Source organism: Gigantopelta aegis, chromosome 4 (genome assembly GCF_016097555.1).
Source record: "Gigantopelta aegis isolate Gae_Host chromosome 4, Gae_host_genome, whole genome shotgun sequence".
In the NCBI taxonomy this organism is placed as follows: domain Eukaryota; kingdom Metazoa; phylum Mollusca; class Gastropoda; order Neomphalida; family Peltospiridae; genus Gigantopelta; species Gigantopelta aegis.
This window is the reverse complement of record NC_054702.1, coordinates 109,448,442-109,473,327: the sequence shown is the minus strand read 5'-3', so window position 1 is coordinate 109,473,327 and position 24,886 is coordinate 109,448,442. Positions and strand designations below refer to the sequence as shown.

At 34.8% G+C, this 24,886-nt stretch overlaps 1 protein-coding gene across 2 annotated transcripts in view; it reads right to left on the bottom strand.

Moving 5' to 3' along the window:
- LOC121371726 (pleckstrin homology domain-containing family H member 2-like) overlaps window positions 1-24,886 on the bottom strand; it is a 179,626-nt gene that overhangs the window by 43,839 nt on the left and 110,901 nt on the right. For both annotated transcript variants that reach the window (XM_041497826.1, XM_041497827.1), the window contains exons 23-24: window positions 22,639-22,736; window positions 21,648-21,789 (exon numbers count right to left, since the gene is read on the bottom strand). In XM_041497826.1, coding sequence (XP_041353760.1) covers window positions 21,648-21,789; window positions 22,639-22,736 — 240 coding nt within the window. The remainder of the gene's footprint in view (window positions 1-21,647; window positions 21,790-22,638; window positions 22,737-24,886) is intronic.

The following is a 24,886-nucleotide window of genomic DNA, read 5'->3' as shown; positions in this document are numbered from 1 at the left end:
TGGTTAATAGGCTGTGTTATTTAACTGTGTAGAGTAAAAGACTAACTGTAATATGGTTAATAGTCTGCGTTATTTAACTGTGTAGAGTAAATACTAAACTGTAATATGGTTAATAGGCCATGTTATTTAACTGTGTAGTATAAATACTAAACTGTAATATGGTTAATAGGCTGTGTTATTCAACTGTGTAGAGTAAAACAATAAACTGTAATATGGTTAATAGGCCGTGTTATTTAACTGTGTAGAGTAAAACACTAAATAATAATATGGTTAATAAACTGTGTTATTTAACTATGCTGAGTAAAACACTACACTGTAATATGGTTAATAGGCCTTGTTATTTAACTGTGTAGAGTAAAACACTAAAATGTAATATGGTTAATAAACTGTGTTATTTAACTGTGTAGAGTAAAACACTAAACTGTAATATGATTAATAAAGTGTGTTATTTAGCTATGCTGAGTAAAAACATTAAACTGTAATCTGGTTAATAGGCTGTGTTATTTAACTGTGTAGAGTAAAACACTAAACTGTAATATGGTTAATGAACTGTGTTATTTAACTATGCTGAGTAAAAACACTAAATTGTAATCTGGTTAATAGGCTGTGAAATTTAAAATAGATTTAAATCATCCAGCTCGTAAATCATAACTTTATTAGAATGTTAACCTTTAACATATCTGTCATAATTAGATGTATTTTAGAAGCAATAGATTGAAACTATAAAGATTATTGGCATTCTGTGTATATCAATGGAGTGGTTGTAACAACGAGATTATTGGCAATACTTCACAGCAAGGGTATAAGAATTTCATACCAATCAAACAATCAAAACAAATAACAATAAAAATGTACCTATAAACATACACAGACCATAACAGTTTAATGCCACATTAGTTACTGTACTATACAATTCCTCCACACAACAGGAAATAGAAAATGATCATGATACTTTGAAAATGAACATACAATATACTTGATTATACCAAATGTTATTTTGTTTATGCTTCATTACCCATTTAACTAAAGTTGGGAAATGGCTCAGTGCAGCTGTTACTTTGTAAGTGACTGCCTGGTGCTTTGTAAATAATACAGGCACTGAACTGGTAACACATTAACACAAAGCAAAAGCCAGCTGGCTGAGAAAAGGGGACATTACTCCCTAAGATTACTCAGTGGTTAACAAATTTTCTTACACATGTTGGTGAGAACACCATGCGTTATTTATGATAACACATACCATGTTTACTCACATACGTGTATTAACAATTTCAAGACATACGACTGGCTGTTCCTAGGTGATGACCAGGTCACCAATGTCCTATACCCAATTAAAAACAACACAATAGAAATTGATTACACTGTGACGTATAGTTAAAGGAGACTGGACACCACACCATATATACGGCGTAATGAATTCTTTGCCGTTATAAACCACAACAGGCAACTACCGCGCTGTCAGAGGTCATCGTGAGGAACAAGTCATGGACAAATCGGCTCCCGCAAAAACAAGGTGTTTGTGCAATACAAAAGGAGATCTGAAGAAGATTTTTGTACCTATATAATCGTCTAATCCATGTCTGTTTAGTGGGAATGATATAATTTACATCAATATTTTACATTTGATGACTTTTTAAAACTTTTTGTATTGTCTGTGTGGCAACACCATAAACAATGTGTTAAGTGTTGCGTAACAACCAAGCCCAGCACCCCGAAACTGTTTGTATGACATGTAACAAACATCGCAGTAGCGTGTACTGAGTACAAACTCACTAAACATGAACTTCGCGTGTGACCACAACTGACCAAAACTAATTATGTGTTACATACCGAGTGCCTTTTAATATGAGTGGAACGACAAAAGACAAAAAACGGATGCTCAGTAGCAAATCTAGCTCTGATTCATCGCCAATGGCAAGTACAAATAATACATCAAAATCTAAACCTACTGCAAAAAAAGTTAAATCTGTGAATGCTGATCATCTTTCAAAGTCAAGTGGTGCAATTTCTGACAAAGACCATATCATGGAAACCATACTTAAAGAGCTAAAAGAAATTAGTGCTAAACAAACAGAACTGAGTTTAAAATTAGACAATACCATAACAAAAGATGACTTGAAAGCTAGTCTGGATCAAATGAAAAATGAAATATCCCAAAAATTCAATGAACAGTTTGATAAACTGATTCCAGAATTGTGCAAATTGAAATAGAAAATGATAATCTGAAAAAAGAAAACACCCGTCTGAAGAAAGATAATGCCGAAATGAGAGAAGATGTTAAAAGCATGAGTGTGTCTGCAGGTATTGCGTTGATGCAAACAAAAAACTTGGAGCAGCACACCCGTAAAGATAGCATCAGACTGTTCGGAGTACGTGATGAAAATAAACACGAAACGGTGAAGGAAACTACAGAAAAAACAGTAAAGGTTTTGAACCAAATTGGTATGACTGTCACTGAAGCTGATATCAGCATTTCACACAGATCGGGGCCCTTCGATCATTCGCGATGCAGACCTATAATTGCCAAGTTCGTAAAACGGATACACAAAACACAGGCACTTCAAAATTGTAGAAAACTTAAAGGTAGCGGGATCGGTCTGAGTGAAGATTTAACAAAGGAGAACTACTCAAGATTATTAAAAGTAAAATCACACGATAACATGGAAGCAGCATGGACAAAAGATGGAGTAATTTTTGCGAAACTGAAATCAGAAGATCAAACGAAACACATTATTAACATGGATGACTGTTTACCAAATACATAAGAAATAACCTCATTCTTCTCAAGACTGGCATATTTTTATACCTATATATATTCTGATGCTAACTTCCAACTGCAAAGCAAATGTAAAGACCGATATGTGTGTGTGTATATATATATATATATATATATATATATATATGTGTGTGTGTGTGTGTGTGCGTGCGTGTGTGTATGTGTGTTGTTTTTGCTGTGCGCGTATGTGCATACTGTATAACGTATAATTTATAAAGACAATGTTCGAGGTGGGGTTTTTTTTTTGGGGGGGGGGGTTTGCGTGTTCTATATATTTATTTTTGTCAGTGGTAAATACGTGTGCATATATATCTTGACGTTAAGCTGAATAGTTGAATTGCTAAAACAATGTTTGTATATATGTGTCTATGTGTGTGTCTATATATATATGGGGGGGGGGGGGGGGGGGGGGGGGGGGGGGGGGGGGGGGGGGGGGGGGGGGGGGGGGGGGGGGGGGGGGGGGGGGGGGGGGGGATATATACAGTCAAACTTCGTTAACTCGAAGTTGAAGGGGACGACGAAATAGTTTGAGTTTCAGGGAGTTCGAGTGTTCGAAATTCGTACAGCAGACCTCAAAGTGAAACTGCATTGCAGTATTATCATTTCGTTGATATCGGACGTTAGCACATTTCTTCTGTGTATATGATAAAACTAAGTAAATATTAACAGAAACGAGATAAATCCGATCAATTTGACGTACATCTCTATGTACTTTTATTGTATTAACTGACAGTAAAGTAAAAAAACTGAAAAAAAACCTGAAAGCATGTACTTACATATAACCGGAAGTAAGTGATAAATTAAAGTTGATATATTTTTCAAATGTCAAAACAAGGCGGAGCGTAACGTTGTAATAAATTAAAATACTGAATGTCGATTAGCACTAAGTACGTTTGTTTACCAAATAAAAAATACACAATATAAATAGCAAAATTATTATAAATCACAAAAATCATTTTAAAAACCCTCACTAACATAGCGAGACATAACATAACAAATCAAAACGCTGTATGCCAAATAGCACTTGGTTATGTACCTTTTTTTACATATAAAACATTCACAACAGTACAAAATAATTTATATCTCTCAAATCACAAAGTACAAAGAGCAGAACTATTCGAAATTTTTTGTAATTAGAGATTGTTATGCACACTTGCTTAAAAAATTGTCTTTCATTACTGTGTCTGTAATCTTGCACAGATTGAGCAGCATTTCTTCCGAATGTTCACGGTTCTGCAAACAAACAGCGTTAATTGTTATTACAACAATTCTTTGAAGATTACAAGACTATCCGTACTTTGTGTAATGAGGCCCGCTGCCGTGTACAAACACCGACAACCCAATGCAGGCATGTAAGATCATTTCGTTCCGCATAGTCAGCGATCTATTATTCTGTAATTACCGCGTGTATCATCGATAGCCGAGACCAGTCGGGGCACTCACGCTTGGCTTGGGTGACAATTCATTTTTCTTTAAAGTATTACCGGTACAGTTAAAAGGTTCAGTCACTCCACAAACTTCGAGTTTTGGAAGTGCAATATCCCTTACTTTTTTTATGGTGGGACCACAAAATTACTTTGAGAGATAGAGTTTTTCGAATGTTCGAAGTTTGAGTGTTTGAAGTCTGTTATTACTAGTTTGTGTAGCAGTTCGGCCGGGACCGCCGTTTCACTTCGAGAGATCGACGTTTACGAAAGATCGAAGTTTGAGTTATCGAAGGTCGACTGTATATATATATATATATATATATATATATATATATATATATATATATGTAGCTGTATATATAGATGTGTGTGTATGCGCATTATGTACATGTAAGCGTCTATGGTATGTATGCATGGAGATGTGTATATGTGAGGATGCAGGTGTATATGTCTTTATGTGTAAATTGTTAAATGTGTGTGTGTCCGAGTGCGTTTGTGTTCATTTTCAATAAGAAGATTATTACAATACAGACAGTTCCTTTGTGGAATAATACCCAATTCTTTTCGATTTCGCTTACGGGTATTGTTGCACGTAGGGAGACTGAACTTGTTCCATCAATACTTGGATTACGTGTTTTCGCGTGTCATTATATATCATGTACATAGACAGACAGACAGCTTATTCAGTAAAAGTTTATTTCTTGTTCTGGAAACAGATGGCTCCTTTATGGAATAATACCCAAAACCTTTTGTTTTCGTTTACGGGTATTATTGCACGTAGCGGGACTAGCTTTTCCTATCAATATTTTGTTTATGTGTGGGTTTTTTTTTTTTTTTTTTTTTTTTTTTTTTGGTATTAATATAAATGTTAGTACATAATCTTTATGCTTTGTCTGATATGTGTGTGTGTATGGGTGTGCGTCTCTGTGAGTGTGTGTATGTATGTATGTGTGTATCCTTATGGGTATGTGTGTATGTTGGATCTACTGCTAAAGTATGTCACCGTGTGTATTATTTATGCTTATGTTACTCTCAGTGTTTATTACGGTACTTTTAAGTTGGTTGTGTTTAGCCTGGCTTAGTAATAGTTTCTACTGTTATCAATACCACTAAATTTACTACTGCTACTATTATTTCTCTCTTTTATTTCATTATTCTTCATTTAATATAAATTATAACAAAAGTGGGGTAAGGGCAAAATAGACATTGCAACGTTTCCCTCTGACCCTGTAGGGTTGTTTTTATTTTTTATACATGTTTATGTATTTGTAATCTCTATCTGTATGGCGTGTGAATGTATGTGTAGGCAATTGTATTGTGAGGTAATTGTTTATATATTCCTGGTCAGTGGTCTGTGTAATGTATACAGAATAGTATATTTAATTAATGTGCATCTCCTATATATATATTACTATACTTTATATTCATATTTGAAAATGGATAGAGGATTTATATGTTGCTCGGTGAACTGCTGGGGTTTGGCTGATGTAAAGAAAAGGACAGATGTGTTTAATTCTTTAAAGTCAAAATGTTATTCGGTTTATTTCCTACAAGACACTCACTTTACTAAAGAAAAGGAACTTCTTATACGCGCGGAGTGGGGAGTGGGGATACGAATGTATTTTTAATTCTAATAACAGCCAATGTCGTGGCGTTGCTATATTAATAAATAACAATTTTGAATATAAAATACATAAAGTAGTTAGAGGAAATTTACTTATTGTGGATATAACTATTTACAATATACGTATAACATTAGTAAACCTATATGAACCAAATTCAGACAGTCCTAACTTTTAAAAGCAAGTTCTACAAGAAGTAAAAGCTCTTAAAAATAAATATTATATTTTTGGTGGAGATTGGAATCTTGTTCTAAACCCACAGATTGATACGCACAACTACATAAATGTAAACAATCCAAAAGCTCGCGATGAAGTGTTAGATATAATAGGTGAATTAGATCTTGTGGACATCTGGAGAGATCATAATCCCGAACTACGTAATTACACATGGAGGAAGAATAACCCAACAAAACAAGCTCGATTAGATTTTTTTCTAATATCAGAAATGTTGTATTCTTATGTCCTTAACTCCAATATACATTGTGGATATAGAACTGATCATTCTATTATAAGTCTAAATCTCGAATTCAGTGAAAACGAAAGGCACAACACCTATTGGAAATTTAATAATTCACTCTTAAAAAATAAATCTTATATATCAATAATAAAAAAAGTTATTTCTGATGTTAAGAGACAATATGCCATGTCTGTCTATAACTTGGATACTGTTGATGATATACCCCTATCTGAAATAAATTTTACAATTAATGATCAATTATTCCTAGAAGTATTACTTATGGAAATTAGCGGAAAGACAATTTCATACTCATCGTATTTGAAAAAAGAAAACTGTAAACTAGAAAAACAGCTGATTGAAGAAATAGAGATATTAGAAAATAGCGAACAATTAGATTTTGAAATTATACAGACAAAAAGAAAAGACTTAGAAAGCCTGCGTGAAAAGAAAATGGAGGGTGTCTACATCAGATCTAGAGCCAAATGGATAGATGAAGGTGAACGAATTTCTAACTATTTCTATAACTTAGAAGATAGGAACTTTATTAGCAAGTCTATAACTCAAATTGAGAAAAATGATGGTTCTATCGTTACAAATAAAAATGAACTTATGCATGAGACAAAAGACTTTTATGAAAACCTCTATTCTTCAAAAGAAGATACCATAGCTGATACTGACCTACATGACTTATTTTTAGGTCAAGATATAAATAAACTTAACAGAGAACAAGCAGACTCTTTAAAGGGTTTATTGACATATGAAGAATTATCAAATGCTTTAAAACGTACAAAGAACAATAACGGTCTGACAGTTTCTCTGCCAAATTTTTAAAATCTTTTTGGAAAGATATTGGTTATTTTGTTTTTAGATCTGTGAATTATGCTTTTATTAATGGTGAATTATCTATAACACAGAAACTTGGAATAATTACCTGCATACCCAAAGGCGATAAACCCAAACGTTTTCTAACTAACTGGCGTCCCATTTCACTCTTAAATATTGTTTATAAATTAGCATCAGCCTGCATATCAGAAAGACTAAAAGGGGTACTCCATATTCTCTTAAGTGAAGATCAAACTGGGTTTATGTCAAATAGATACATCGGTGACAATATAAGGATCCTGTATATTTTGTATTGTACTGAATCTCAAAATATTCCAGGAATGTTTCTAAGAGTAGATTTTGAAAAGGCATTTGATACGATCTCTTGGTAATTTTTACATAAAACTCTTGATTTCTTTGGATTTGGAGAAGATATTAAATGATGGATTTTTGTAAAAATATTAAATCCAGTGTTATAGTCAACGGAAATGTATCATCATCCTTTAACATTTACAAAGGATGCAGACAAGGAGACCCATTATCTCCATATATATTCCTCCTCTGTGTAGAAATTCTTGCAGAGCTTATTCGTCAAAAATAAGAATATTAAAGGCATTTCAATAAACAGCAAAGAATATCTTATTTCACAATACGCTGATGATACAGATTTTATACTTAATGATAGCAGAACATCTTTTGAAGAAACTATAGCAACTTTAAATAGATTTGCGTATTTATCAGGACTAAAAATGAATTATGATAAATCTGAAGTTATTTGGATTGGTTCCCAAAAGAATAGTTCAGTAAGATATTTACAACATTTAAATCTAAAATAGAATCCTCCAACTTTTAAAGCACTTGGAATTATCTTTAGTACTGATATTTCTGAAATAACTAAACTTAATTACAACTCTAAACTGTTTGAAATTAAACAGATTATAAATAGATGGATGAGAAGATTTGTAACACCACTTGGCAGAATAGCTATAATAAAAGCCTTATTAATATCTAAACTCAACTATTTACTCTTAACTTTACCAAACCCCACTAAGTCGTTTCAGTGTGAATTAAACAAAATATTATTCAGGTTTGTAGGGTGTATACTACCAAATCAAATCCCATAGACGACAATAGTAACATATGTGGCTAAAACTCCTACCTGCAACGTATCAACCGACATAAACGCCACGGATATAAATACTACCACCCCTCACACTTAAAGTGAATCAGAAAATATTGGGGGTCAAGCTGCTCGTTTCTGAGATAACGGGTAGCGTCTATGACTACCCTAGTTCCGCACAAAATTTTAGTACTTTTTTTTACAGGTACCCCATACATGTTTCAAGCACAAGGCTACTTGACACATTGGTACTAGACGAAAACAAATTGCATATTTTTTTTACCCAGATGAAACTATTATTTTTTACAACCAACACACTCACATTTATAACCGATCACAGGACTTGTGGTGTTCACTTCTCTATCAAAAGTTCGGTGCACCTCGAACTTTGACCCAGCCAGAAGTTATTTGGTTTAGTACTACCTGTATGGAACCAAAAACCAGATAGGATAAAAAGAAAAACTGTATGTAAACCTGTTAAAGAAGGAGGCCTCGGTATGATAGATATATTTAATTATATCAAGGCTTTAAAGATTACCTGGATTCGAAAATTGGAAACGAAAGATTCAAAATGGAAACCTATTTTATTTGCTTGTTTTCCTCAATTTCATAATATTTCTGTATTTGGTAATGACTTCAAAAATGTAAATAACCTGTTTTGGAAGGACTGTATTCAGGCTTTTTACGACTTCTCGACAGCAATAAAAGTAACATCCTTTGAAGATTTTTTATCTGAAACAATTTTTTATAATTCCCAAATAAAAATTGATAGGAAAACCTTTTTGAAAAAGAAATGGCTTGAAAAAGGCATTTCTCAGATTTGCAATCTTGTTAATGAGCGAGGAGATTTTTTTACTTTAAATGAATTTAATGATCTATATGAGTTAGATGTTTCTTTTCTAGAATACCATGGCGTCGTTAATTCTGTTAAGTCATATTTTAGGAAAACAAATATTAAAAAAGTTGAAACAAATATCTCCTTGGACGATTCTCCGGTTCAACGGACACTTTGCTCTATTAGAAAAGGCTCAAAATTATATTATTATACATTAACGTTGTCGAAAGTTCCAAATATTGCCATACTAAAATGGCAACTTCATTTCACTTCCAACCTAAACTGGTCTGTTATCTATTTAAAGCCATTTATAACCACTCAAGAAATAAAATTAAGATGGTTCCAATATAGAATTTTACACAGGATACTGACTACCAACACATTTGCTTATAAACTAAAACTTATTGACAGTGAAATGTGTACTTTTTGTCATGAAATGCGAAAATCTATTTTGGGAATGTAAAGTTGTTCAGGTTTTTTGGAACAATTTTTTGAATTGGTTATTAAAATCTTGTAATCATATATTTAACCTAAATTTATCATTTGAACTTGTTATATTTGGATGTAAAAGTAATACTAAAACAGATAATATTTTCAATTTATTATTATTGTTAGCTAAGTATTTTATATATAAACGAAGTTAAACAAAGATACCTGATTGAGAAACATATTCACTACAGTAAAAACTGCTTTAATAAATTCGTTACCAAGTGGGCAATGTACCATTCTCTATTTGATATATAATCTTAAAATTACTTTTGTTCATTAATTTGTTTTCATCAGCCCAAACAGGTCAAGTAAAATTGATGTAAAGTAAAACACCTTCATATCTGTATGCCTATTGTATATCCTACTTCTTTTTACAGACCACTGAAATGTTGTTATAAATAATGATAAATATGTACATAATCAAAACACGTGCATGTGTGTGTATGTGTGTGCATATTTGTTTTTCCTTTCTCTGTCTGTCTCTGTCTGTCTCTGTGTGTCTCTCTCTCTCTCTCTCTCTCTCTCTCTCTCTCTCTCTCTCTCTCTCTCTCTCTCTCTCTCTCTCTCTCTCTCTCTCTCTCTCTCTCTCTCTCTCTCTCTCTCTCTCATTTTCATATATCATTATATACTTTCATTTACTCTAGATACTTGTTAAAATCCAGGTCCTTGTGAATATATTATTTTAATTAAGTCTGCCTATAAAGTAGTAACTACATTGTGTGTGTATAAATTATATATAAAATTACTATAACAACCCATGTCTTCTCCCTTTGCATGGGTTGATATTTGTCAACAAGGGAATTGTCAAGAAAAAATAAACAGTTAATAAATTATTAAAAAAAAAAAAGAAGAAGAAAAAAAAAAAAACTACTGCAGTCTTGGTTGGGTTTTCTTTTCGCCGATCTCCGATGTTTGCCGGAAACTGTCGACAATTGATGAGCTAGACCCGTGACATCATCGATGAGAGGAAAACTGAAGAAACTACCAAGCAGCATGGACGAACTTAGCGATTCGAGTGACGAAGAACTGTGTCCAGCTTGTGCTAATGGCATCAAACCGTATCATTTTGAACCACTTATCAGAGACTTTGTCCCTAATCCTGGAAATGTTGTCTTAGACGAAAATTCGGATGAATCAACTGCCGACGAAGACGAGGAAGCCACACGGTCATAATTTTTTTATGACATTTTTAATGTAAACTGAAGCAAATGGACCTAATTAGAAGAAAAGCACACAAAATTTAATAATATTTCATCATAAATCTTGTTCAGCATAGATGTAAATATGACACGTCAGTGGATATTCCAGAGGAGGCCGATTTCGCAAATTTGCAAAAAGCGTCCCCTCCTCACTAAAGCAAGATATAATAATTTAACAAAAAACTTTGTTCTCTTAACTAGTTACCCTCCAAGTTTTAATGTGTTTGGTTAAACCGTGTATTTTTAATTATTAAGAAAATGTGTTACCAGTCTGCCGAAACTGGCCAGAAACACAGAAATGTTGGAAAATATTATACTGTTGCCACATACTGACAATCACTTTACAACTAATATGTCTTATCGACAATATTATTATGTAGTCTTTGCATTTATTAATATAAAATACAACAGACCCGTCTCCATCACACACTCTAGGCTGAAAATGTATGTTTTAAGTTTTCACTACTTTGCATAAATAAAGATGATATAAAGATAAAAAAAACCCAGGGTAGGTATTAAAATAATTATTTGGTGTAGAGTATTTTTAATATCATATACAGAAAGCATTGAAAAGTACAATTTTATTATGCTTTAATAATCGACATTAGCTTTAAAACTAATTAACCATTATTCCTTCTGGCCACAGTTCATATGTTGTTCCTGCCACAAGTGTTAGCATTTTAATTTTAATGACAATATACTGAACTGACTATAAACATTGTTAACTAACATAATAATTCACGTTTTGAAGGTGTTTTGTTATAAGGTTAACAAACCAACTAGATAAAGAGACATTAGTATGGAGTCGTTATGGGCTGTCGGTGAAAATTAATTTAGTAATTATAGGTAAATAAATGTGAAGTTTATTTAATGTATACTGAATAAAAAAAGAAACTTCCGATTTGTACATATAGTATTTGTTGTGTTAAAGAATTCATTGTGTAATGAAATTATATAGGTAGTATTAGCCTTGATCTGTATTATCAGGATTCATGAATTTTATCGATTATTTTTGCACTGTTAATCGTCGACAAAGTGAAATTCAATTTGCATGTGCATGCATGGTTCGACATGTCCCGCGTAGTATTCGGTCAATTTGTTTTACTTGTCTTACTGACAATGTTGTCAAGTGAACGAAAACGCTTCAAAATTTGTAAAACAATTAACGTTTTTTACATTGTAGCATTTTTAGTATGCCAAGAATACCTAATAATTTACGCGAACGGGCGATTGGCATGCTTGATGCTGGCATGTCGACAGAAGATGTTGCAAGGCATGTTGGGAGTTCTAGTCGAGCAATACGAAATCTTCGCGTAAGATTTCGAACGACATGAAGCACCAACGACTTGCCACGTCGTGGACGTCCGCGTGTTACAACACGTGGTCAAGACCGCTATATCATGAACACGCATTTGCGCAATCGATTCCAAACTGCCACTGCTACTGCTGCTAACACACCTGGGTTTCATAATAACCAAATCAGTGGGCAAACTGTTCATAATCGTCTGCGGGAGAACGGTTTACATGCACGACGTCCTTACGTGGGATGTGTTTTAACGCAACGTCATCGTCTAAATCGTCTTAATTGGGCACATGTACACACTCGTTGGATACGGCGATGCTGGAATACCGTTCTTTTTTCGGATGAATCCAGATTTTCTTTACAACGTGGTGATGACAGGGTGCGCGTCTACCGTAGGAGAAATGAACGCTATGCTGACTGTTGTGTTCTTGAACGAGATCGTTTCGGGGGTGGGGGTTGTGTCATGGTCTGGGCAGCCATTGCCCATGGTTATTGTTCACCACTAGTCGTCATTGATGGCAATTTAAATGCTCAACGTTACCGCGATGACATTCTCGCTTATCACGCCATTCCTCTGTTCCATAACAACGCCGATTTTTCAGCATAATGCCACCTCTCATACAGCTAGAGACACTGTAAATTTTCTTAGGACAAATAACATTGATTTCATTGATGACTGGCCTGCTAAAAGTCCTGATCTCAACCCCATCGAGCATGTCTGGGATAGTCTGGACAGACGATTGAGGCGTCGTCCCAACCCACCCGCTAACGTCAACGAACTTCGTCAAGCGCTCATTCAGGAATGGAACAATATTCCACAGGCAGAAATCAACACTTTAGTCAATTCTATGCGCCTGTGATGCACTGCAGTGGTCAATTCAAGAGGTGGTCATACCCGTTATTAAGTGGGTGGGTTTTTTTTTAAACCTCTACCACACTTGGTCAAAATTTCTCCCAGTTTCTGTTAACCTATGGCCATGATTTTTGCACCAAACGATGCATCATGGAACACTCTTTAAACGCATATATAACAATTATTCCCCCGGTTTGTTTTCATCAAGTTATGTTCAAGCAAAGTTAGCTGAAGTTTCTTATTTTGTTCAGTATATATCTTAAGTACATACTTGTTTTAATTTTCACATTGTAAATGTACCATAACCTGCTGTATTTAGTTGGTGTAAAGCCCGTTCGACGACAATAATGCGTCCATGTTTAAAACAACTTTCGTTTTTTTGGAAATCGAAACCATGATGTTGGCCGTTTCTTGGGATGCATTGCTGTTACTGTTGCAGTTAAACACTGCGCAGTTAACCATCATATAATTATGTCGACAGTATATAATAACACTAATTATCTTGTAAATTAAATTTCTGATAAATCTGGAGAAAAAAAAGAAAAAAGAAGACGACTGAAAGGCATAACCAAAGAATCAACACGTGTACTGGTATTGCTTGGTAACTCTCACCGTTGACGTATTGCCTCATTTTCATTCAGATCTACCCATAATCCTGCCCACTTCTGTTTTTACCCCAAACCTAAGACGTGCAGCTGACCGGTGCCTCGCAGTGAGCCGGGCGTTAGAGTAATGCGGTCTTTGACCCTAATTTAATCCATTATACACTACATGTATTTTGGTATCCAGTCTCCTTTAACCTGACAATCATGTGTCTGTGATGCATAAGTCAGCTACAAGTGCAAAGGGTTGTAAATATCTTTTAGTAAAAAAAAAGATGTTAAAATTAGCTTAAAACCTGGTTTTTGAGGATATGTAAGAAATAGAATAATACATTTGTGTTCATTAGATACCATTTATCTCACAACTCGCTTTCACTCGTTAGATACATTTTCAAACAACTTGTGAGATAAATGGTATCTAACGGACACTCAAGTATTATTTTCTATGACAAACTCAAGAACAGTATTGTTCCCCTTGATATCATGTATTGCTTACATACACACACACACACACACACACACACACACGCCCCCCCCCCCAAAATAAAAAAATCCAAACAAACAAACACAAAAACACAAAAAAGAAGCAAAACCAAACAACCAACATCCATATACACTTTGATCAGTAGTTCTTCTTTGAATACAACATACACATATATGTCCATGTATTAAGATAATGAGATAAATTAACACTCAATAGCTGATGTGTATTTTTGTGCTGGGGCGTCCTTAAACATCTGTCCCGTCCCCTCCCCTCCCCTCCCATTCCACCGCATCCCATCCATTTATTCAACTGTCTGTCCAGGACAGATATCAGTGATAGAAACAAGCAGAAGTTTTCACTAGTCCACCGGACAAACATCTAGAAATCGACTTGTCCAACAATATTTTCACTTGTCCAAATAAATAGTTTGTTTTATTCAAGTACAAGAATGATGTTTTTCATTGCTCAAAATGAAACTTCATTGAACATTTTTACTTGTCCACTGAACAACCACCAAGGTACATTTTATTTGTCTGAGCCGATTTTCACTTGTCATGACAAACGGACAAGTGCTTATTTTGAACACTGGATATGAATGGACTGGTGTGAAAGGAGAAACTCACATACTCACAGCTGCCACATAGGCTACTTACTCCTATCAATAATCAGAAAATAATCTTTTATATGCACTTCCCCCCCACACACAGGGTGGTAACTATAAACCCCCAATCACAGGATGGATCCACTGAGGTGATTCCATCTTATGACATAGACACCTCAGGGGAACACTCCACTGACCGAGCTACATCCGCCCCTTTACACCAGGAGTTGGCTTTACACCAGGAGTTGGCTTTACACCAGGAGTTGACTTTACACCAGAAGTTGGCTTTACACCAGGAGTTGACTTTACACCAGGAGTTGACTTTACACCAGGAGTTGACTTTACACTACACCAGGAGTTGACTTTACACCAAGAGAGGACTTTATTCCAAGAGAGGACTTTATACCAGGAGTTGGCTTTATACCAGGAGTTGACTTTATAACAGGAGTTGACTTTACACCAGGAGTTGACTTTATACCAGGAGTTGGCTAGAACTCATTACAAATAGTGAAAAATAATTTTGGCACCATTATTTGCAAAGGAAAGTTTTTATGTAAAATACAACTTGCATAAAAAGTGAAAAGTGTAGTTTTTAAAAACCTAAAAGCTACATGCATAATAATACTGATACTGATACTGATACTGATAATAATAATAATAATAGATTTTTATTTCAGATCAGTGATCCATATAATACCTCTTAACAGAATGACCCAATAGAAGTAACAGTAAAATATGGCAACATATTTTGTCATTCCAAGTTACAGCTGTATTATTAACAAAGCATTCATACCAAAAACTATATTATAAAATAGGTTAAACAATTACTGACATTTAAATTTTTAGGTTTTTATTTTGTAATCTAAAGAATATATAATACAACAAATAAAATATATTATTATGAAATATTACATGTACTATCGTAATAGAAGATTTGTAATATCATCGTACAGATCAAATAAAAAATACTAACTTTATTGCATATAAACATTCCACATAAGGAACCTTTTAGGGTCTTTTAATTCAAATTAATATCTGGGCCAGTTAATGTTTCAAAACAAAATGGTGGCTTGGGTTACAGTGAACCAAACATATTGCCCAAGATGCCCTAGTTACACCTCTAGCACACACCTACACCTACACCAATGAAAAGGGCCAGGTGTTTGGGACAGTGAACCGAAAAGCACTTGAGTGATGTGCTGTGACATCTAGCTTAGAAGAGAATGCCGTGTGACAAGTGATTGGGTTAACAGACCCACTGAGGTCAAGCAAGGGACTAACGGCTTCCTTCACCCACAGGACATCTGCTGTCAAGCGAAACACAGCCGCTGATTTATTGGCCAAGTGAACTTTGATTTGTCAGTCTGTCCCCAGAAATCTTCTCATTCTGGTATGTTACAGTACATCCATTAAATGGCACCCATTACTGTCAGCACTAAACATGCATCAACTGGGCTTATGGAAATATTTCGCTGACAGTTCCAGTGTATTTGAAAATACTTGCATTCATTATGCATATTAGCTGTTTATTAGAAAGGGAAGCAATGTTTGTTTAATGACACTGATACATTGTTTAATTGGGTGTCAAAGTCAAACCACTTGTGGCACATGGTGTACAGTGTGAGAGACTAAGTAAGGGGTCTGATTAAAGTACTGTATTTCCCCACAGACAGGACTGTACATTTGACTAGGGAATACATGCAGTTGAGATGGACTTCATCACACAATATATCACTGCTCAGAGTGCCTGTTAATGAGCCAAATCCTGGTACTTGGATCTAACATGCCCTGTTACTGATCTAAAGAGCTGATTCATACTCGTCTGTCCTCTACCCAGTTACTAAGCTAAACTGTGGTCCTCTGCCCTGTTATTGAGCTAAATCATGGTCCTCTGTCCTATTACTGCTATATCATGGTCCTCTGCCCTATTATTGAGCTAAATCACAGTCCTCTGTCCTATGACTGCTGTATCATGGTCCTCTGCCCTGTTACCAAGCTAAACCGTGGTCATCTGCCCTATTATTGAGCTAAATCACAGTCCTCTGTCCTATTACTGCTACATCATGGTCCTCTGCCCTGTTGCCAAGCTAAACTGTGGTCCTCTGCCCTATTATTGAGCTAAATCACGGTCCTCTGTCCTATTATTGGTATATTATGGTCCTCTGCCCTGTTACCAAGCTAAACCGTGGTCATCTGCCCTATTATTGAGCTAAATCACGGTCCTCTGTCCTATTATTGGTATATTATGGTCCTCTGCCCTGTTACCAAGCTAAACCGTGGTCATCTGCCCTGTTATTGAGCTAAATCACGGTCCTCTGTCCTATTACTGCTATATCATGGTCCTCTGCCCTATTATTGAGCTAAATCACAGTCCTCTGTCCTATGACTGCTGTATCATGGTCCTCTGCCCTGTTACCAAGCTAAACCGTGGTCATCTGCCCTATTATTGAGCTAAATCACGGTCCTCTGTCCTATTATGGTCCTCTGCCCTGTTACCAAGCTAAACTGTGGTCCTCTGCCCTATTATTGAGCTAAATCACGGTCCTCTGTCCTATTATTGGTATATTATGGTCCTCTGCCCTGTTACCAAGCTAAACCGTGGTCATCTGCCCTATTATTGAGCTAAATCACGGTCCTCTGTCCTATTATTGGTATATTATGGTCCTCTGCCCTGTTACCAAGCTAAACTGTGGTCCTCTGCCCTATTATTGAGCTAAATCACGGTCCTCTGTCCTATTATTGGTATATTATGGTCCTCTGCCCTGTTACCAAGCTAAACCGTGGTCCTCTGTCCTGTTACTAAGCTAAACCATGGTTTTCTGCCCTGTTCATGAGTTAAATCAGTCCTTTGCTAGATGTTCCTGCTAAATGATGATGCTCTGCCCTATTATGAACCAAAATCATGGTCCTCTACCCTTTTAATGAGAAATTAGTCTCCCTAAAACAAACGTTAATACATGAACAATATCACACTGTGCTAAAATAATTATCATTAACAATTATGTGCCTTGTTTAAATACTATGCAACACATTATGTAGAACTCTTTGATGTCAAATGTTACTAAACACTATGATTTCAAATGTCACTAAGAATATTATATAATGTTAGCCTACGACTACCAACTGCCATAAAAAGTTGGCTAACTTTTTGCTGTCACATCTTCTATGACTGTCCAGTGGCAAGTCAGAACGCTCTTACAACTCGATTCTTGTTGTATAACCTATTAGTTGTTAATCTGGGCACACCGTCATGTCAAGAGTTGGGGAAATTACAATGCAACTGCCAAGTTGGCTAACTTTGTCCTGGCAGTTGACAGTCTGATCCTAGCATTAAACAATATGATTTCAAATTAAAAATAATATTGTTAAACATTTTGATGTCAAATGTTATGAAGACTGTTGTGTTACACACTTTGATGTTAAATGCCATGAAGAATATTGTTTATGTCACAAAGAATATTGTATTAAACACTTTTGTGTCAAATGTTGTACTGAGAATACTATGTTAAAACTTTCAAATAAAACACTGTAGAAAAATATCAAAATGGAAAAACTTTATTTTGTTACAACATTCAAAATGTAGGGATAAAATTGTAATGAAAGTGATTTATGTTTCATAATAAAGTTATTGTCCTGCAACATGCTTATATTTTATACTGTATTTTGTACTTGCCCTATTTCAGGCACTGAGCACAATAAAAGTACTGATTGATTGAATGTCACTGGACTATTGTGTTAAACACTTTGATGTCAATAATAAAAGTGCAAAAGAAACCCTGAAACTTGATGCCAATAATAACTGTGTATTAATAATAGAGACCACAATAAAATCTGTGAGGAATAAATATCCCTGGCTGTAATAATAAAAATGACAAATGACACTTTGGCATTCCTGACTGGGTCAGCCACCGAACAGAGCTGCAATCAGGGCCGGTGAAATGCTTCTAACCATGTTGAACTGTCAGATGTGGCAAGGGCTCCACATGCTGGTGTTTGACATAAATCAACAAGTTGAGACTCGGGCTTAGCAGCCAGTCCACCAGGCCAACACACTGCTTGCAAACATGCGGCTATGAATACAAATTAGTGTCGATCACCCTCTGGAGAGTGTCGGATAAATACAACTAGGATATACTCTGTGGAAGAGATTATAACATAATTTGATAGTCGCATCCCACTCTCCCAAGAGATTTGCTATTTCCGTCTAAATGCTAAATGCCTCCGATGCTAAATGTTACCAGGTTTGCACACAGAAAGTGCTGGTTTAATTTCCCATCTTAATGAATTAAATTTGCTAAATAAAGGACGATTGATTTTACTTTTAAGGGTGTAATCCTAGAGATGTCTAAATGTCAATAACATGAATTCTCTGTCCATTTTTAACAGTATGATGTAGAATTAGGAAGGTCAGCTTGTGTACAGATCATGTTAAAACTGTTTCTATCAGTTTCAGTTCATGGAATAGTTTACAATAAGGTTGATGATAAATGAATTAGTGTAACACAAAATGGAGGTCTCTCTCCCCAAAATAGTGTTTGCTGTATCCTTTTCTTTTTTTTTTGGGGGGGGGGGGGGGGGGGGGGTTAGGAGGGAACAATGCCAAACATTGGATTTCAAAGGTCTAAAATTTCAATAGATTCATCAAGGTATGAAAAAACAAAGATGGCAAACTTTGCCGATTTACATTGTTTGCACATTTGTGCGTGTGTGCACGTGTGTGTGTTCGCACGTGTGTGTGTGTGTGTGCGTGTACCTGTGTGTGTGTGTGTGTGTGCATGTGTGTGTGTGTGTATACATGTGTGTGTCACTAATGAGCATTAAATAATTTTTGGGGTGTAGAATAGGCTTAGCATTAGAAAATGTTGCATACGGTGAAGGGATATAAAAATGCCAAATTTTGCATTACATAATTGTTGAATGGCCCCACAATTAACTCAAAGACAAACAGTAGAGGTTTGTGAAACATACCTCCAGCATCTACATCACTATGTTGTGACACTGACGGTAACTGTTCAATGAAATCATTACTCGTTGCCATGTCTGGACTATATGCATCACATATCAAACATTGTCATGTTCTTAATATATTAAAGTTCGACTATTTTAAAGCACAAACTAATAAATATGCATGAATATGCAACTAAAGCCCATTCAATAGTACTAATTATTTTTGCAAGAGGAATTTGCTATCCTCCAATTAACAAGTCACCCCTGATAGATTCTTTTTAGAATCAATCACTTGGGACATATTACCAATATATATTTCATCACATCATACACCATAACAGTAAATAACAAAACACAACATTCACAACAGCAACAGCTACCAATAGAAACATTAATGACATATGCAATGTCCTTAAAATTTATCCTAAAAAATAAGTGTAATAATATTGACTGAACCAATGTTAACTGGTATCTGCTGAGCTTTTGGTGTAAGAAATTCCGATTCACTGACAACAAGTTGATATTTTCTGAATGAAAGTGTCAGTAGTAAATTCTATTTATTCTACATATCTTCATGTTTTTTTCCTTGTCTCAATCAATTGTACCACGCGTAAACGACACAGCAACACCTGACAAAACCGTTGTTGTGTGTGAATGCACTAAAATATTTAAAGCTTCATGCAGCTGACACTTTTGCCACTAACATCTCTGCTGAATGCTATTAAATCAACATGGACACCGTGCAGTGTGTGAGAATGGGGACATGAGGTGACATTAACAGGTCGAGAAAAACACGCTGACAAATAAAACACTTTATGCATTTATGCATATAAGGACAAGAGATTGCTTGAAATGACAAGTTTTTTGAACATACAGTCATTGAAGGTAATGGTGGTGAAGAGAATTAAGATAAACTTATAAACGGTTCAACTGAGGTAAAGAAAGTGGAGTGAAAAATTTGAAATTGTTTGTTGGACATCAAGTTCATTGTCTAATCAGTGGTGATGATGTAATTAGCACATGACAATGAATAAGTGAATGGTAAATGAATTAATTATTAAATTAATGTATGAATGAATGAATGAACAACCACACCTCATCACAAAAGCAATGATTGAATGGCAACTGCACGACATCTGTAAAGGAAAGAAACCTGCTTCAGTCACAAAGTATACTTATTGATTAGCAACTTGGGGTTGGGGTTGGGGGGGGGGGGGGACACTTGCTTTCTTCTAGACTGTACAACACCTACCAGCACCTTTGTATTGTGTGGCACTAGGTATGATACTAACATCAATAACAGCCGCTCTTTGCACCTTTGTTTTGGCTTCGTATATAATAAATATAACATATTCAATGGTAACTTTTTCATATGATATACATGTATTTCACAAAATATACTTTTTATTTTTTTCATCTTTTTAATTTAAACTTGATATTATGTCAAAAATTATGAAAAATAAAAACATACCGACCTGTAAAGAGCGTTGTCTGCTTGCTATAGAATTTTGACACGGTCAAGGTTAGTAGACCAGTTTTTATTTTAATGTGGCAAAGCAGTCATAATACAGCTAATTTTGAATTTGAATGATGTCAGTATTCCAATGATGTCACTATGCATCTCATTATAATAACATGATGTTTCCGTTTTAAAAATGTTGGGAAAATTCCAATGCAAAATTGCTATTGAAATTTTTTTGTTTGAACATTACTATCTTATAATTAAAAAATTGTACTATTTACGAAATATGGATTTCAAATGAAATTATGGTGTGATATGCTATATTTATTGTGCATGAAGCCAAAACAAGGGTGCAAAAAGTGACTGTCATTGACCTTAAGAAAGAATAATTTTCAAGAAAAATATCTTCCTTCAGTGTTTGTATGCACCTTTTACCATTATGACTAGAACACACCAGTGGAAGATACTATAGAATTTGTCTTCCTCTTACATCGCACTTGCACTACATGCACTCATGCATTGAGAACAGCATAATAATAATCGTTGTTACCGAATGCACTAGACACCAGATACTTATTGTGATATATGAGCCATGATCTCGAGTTGTTGTTTTCTGTGAGTTTTGACAGAAGTGAGTTGAGAACTGACCTGAGCCATGAGCGATGCGAGTTCAAGCGCCAGGTCGCGGTTGATGGGGAAGCGGCCCTGCATGATGTCTTCATTCACCTGATACGCAACCAACAGCTTCTCCATCTCTGTCTCATGACGACTGGTACTTCGAAAATAAAACCTGAAACACAACACACCACACAGTCTAACAAAACAGATAGAAGCATACATCCCAAACAGAAGAAATGGACTATGCAGATACGAATAACAAGTCTATATTGGTTTGCCCCTAAAAAGCAATAACCCTACTAAATAACAAACTGAATAAAAAGTATGGGGACTGTACCTTTGATTTTTTACACCCATTATTATGTGGATACTTGCCACCATCAGTGAAAATGTTAGGCCCACAGATGAAACAATGTTAAAATATCAACAGATTTAATATTGTAGGTCAACAAATGCAACACTTAAATTGACCTCTTGTCTTGTGTCACATAGTTTGACTTACAATTTTAGATTTGCTGCTATTTTAACAATTACGGACCTATGGATGATACTTTTTTGGTTGGTACCAGTGTGTACCTTCTGATACCAATAGTGTGTACCTGTTTCAAACATTATTTTCATTCTGATTAATTATGACGTACTCGTCTTATAAGAGGATTCTGATACTTTGTTCTGATGTTATAAAGTAAAATGTATTCTGATAACTTCTATTCTCAATAACAATGGTTAGTATCTGTTTTTATAGATTATTATATGTTTTATCATAATTAACAAATGTGCATCCATCTTTTCATACAGTATTCTGAGATTTGTATTATTAATGGAGTGTACCTGTTTTTATAGCATCGATATTTTTTTATTTTAATTCAGAATAGTGTATACCTGTTTTAATAGAGCACTCTAATACTTTTGCTTTTATTACTAATGGTTGGTACCAGTTTTTATTTTCTGATACTTATTTTGTAATTAACAATTGTGTGTACATGTCTTAAACAGTATTCTCATTAACAATAATGTGTACCTGTTTTTATAGAGTATTCTGATACTTTTGTTCTGATCCACATTTCCTGAGTGATGATCACGAAAAGCTTGTTCCCACTGGGAGATAATATCACAGATCTGAAACAATCAATACACTGTGACTCACACAGACTCAACTTTCCATCGCACCAACATCCTAACATGGCAACATATAAACATTGGATTCGGTCTAAACTCTATTCAGTGGGGATTTATGAAATGTGCTGGTGTACACAAAATGTAAAGATTATACCAAGTTTATTAGTGGCATACAGCCACTAAAGACTATCACATCAATCAGGTTTACATCACATTCCAGATTATATGTCAATAAATAAAAGGGAAATAACAATGAAGTCAGAGCCAGTGTGTGTGTCTCACCCTGAAACAGAAAGTCTATACAGACTGTGGCACCACTTAACACCTAAAAATTGTGTACTTAATTTCAGAAATGACTAGAAAAAAGTTGGAAAAAACACCCCATGAAGATAGGAGCAATATGGTTCACAGTCTGTAATAGTTTATTCAGACAATGCCAGCACCTAACATCATACCATTTCTTGGTAATGCTGTTAATTAAACAGTCACAAAAGTTGACGGAGGGCAATGGTTGAGTAACTCTTCATTTCTTAAAAATAGTGAAGCTGAGAAGACACCCAAATTAAATTACATCTTTAACTACTGAACTGTGAGAAAATATTTTTGCTCCATGTTATAGATAATATATGGGAATTTACACTAATTTAGTCATGAAATAATATCAGCTTCATTTCAGTGGATTTGGAAGAAAGGATGCATGACAAACTGAATTGCTCCATGTTGTGTCAAGTTTCATAATATGCTTTGAATTCTACATAAATAAAAACTATGAGTCTAGATAAAAACTATGAGTCTAGATAAAAACTGAGTCTAATGAAAGACTCATTCTCATAGATTCAAAACACTTTGGATAATGTTATCAATGCTGCTACATCAAAAAGAAGACACAGACTGATATAAAAACACTCAAAGAAGAAATAATACTGTCTAAAGGCAGTCTGGGTACTGAAAACCCTAGTCAGCTAGATAACATGTATTTAACTAATTTATACTTTGCCTTATTCAGAGGGCAGGAACAAATAAATTTGCATGAAAACCTTTGTCAGTTTAAAGTTGAAGAAAATGTACAGGCAGGCAATACTTTATGCATTGTGAACAGATATCCAAGACTAATAGTAGTGGGCCTAAATATTGGAAAGTCGATGTGTTGTAGGTCAGAGGAATATGCAAGACCTCAGCCGTAAAAATGATTGACAAATATCCTATGCACTGTCCACTGTGCAGGATGTCAATGTGGCCATTAACAAGGCACACATGTGCAAGAACTGTTTCAAGACTTTACAGTTTTGCAGTGCTGGGGTATCATTAAACATCTAATCTATTCTATTTTATTAGAGATTTGCAGGTCTGACCAGACATTGGACAAATCACAACCTTCGTGTGTTGGCTGCCAGTCTTTTGTATTACATGGGAACAGATGAGCAGCTAATCTATGAAATAACTGGGTACAGACCTATAGCTGTGCAAGCAGACAACAGATTCTCAAAAGAAAAAGTAATTAAAATAAGGTAAGAGGAAAACATTTAAAATTTGATGTACAGTGATAAAGACTCAAAACCAATCATGTACGGTGAAGAGATCAGAAAACTGTTAAAAAATTGAAGAAATTGGTATAAAACATCTTGGGTGTTTTGGACAGTTTTGTTGCATTCAATATCTGTAATATTATTTCACTGTTTCAATTATCTTAATTAAATTTGTATTATCTTTCCTATTTTCATAAAACTCCATTATTTTTCTCTGTTATGTATCACAGATAGTTTAGCTGTCTTTATTAATGTAGAATGATTAATTACAGAAATGATTAGTTACAGAAATGACAACAGCAGGAATATTTTGAAAATAAATCAGCCAAAGTGTCAGCATTTTATAACTGTAAAAAAAAAAAAAAAGGAAAAAGTAATGAAGTGTCATAGCAGTATAATGTAAGTCAACTGAAGTGTTGACTATCAATTACTGAAAAATATAAAATGACATCACCAAGTAATTTAGCATGAGTATAATATGGTCTGCTGTTAGTCTGTTCAAGGGAAGTAACCATTAACCTGGAGGAAAGATCATTTTCACAGATCATTCTCACCCTGCAACAAAAACTCTATACAGATCCAGAAACAGTATTTGCCAGAGAAGTACAAATGGTAATAATCTGG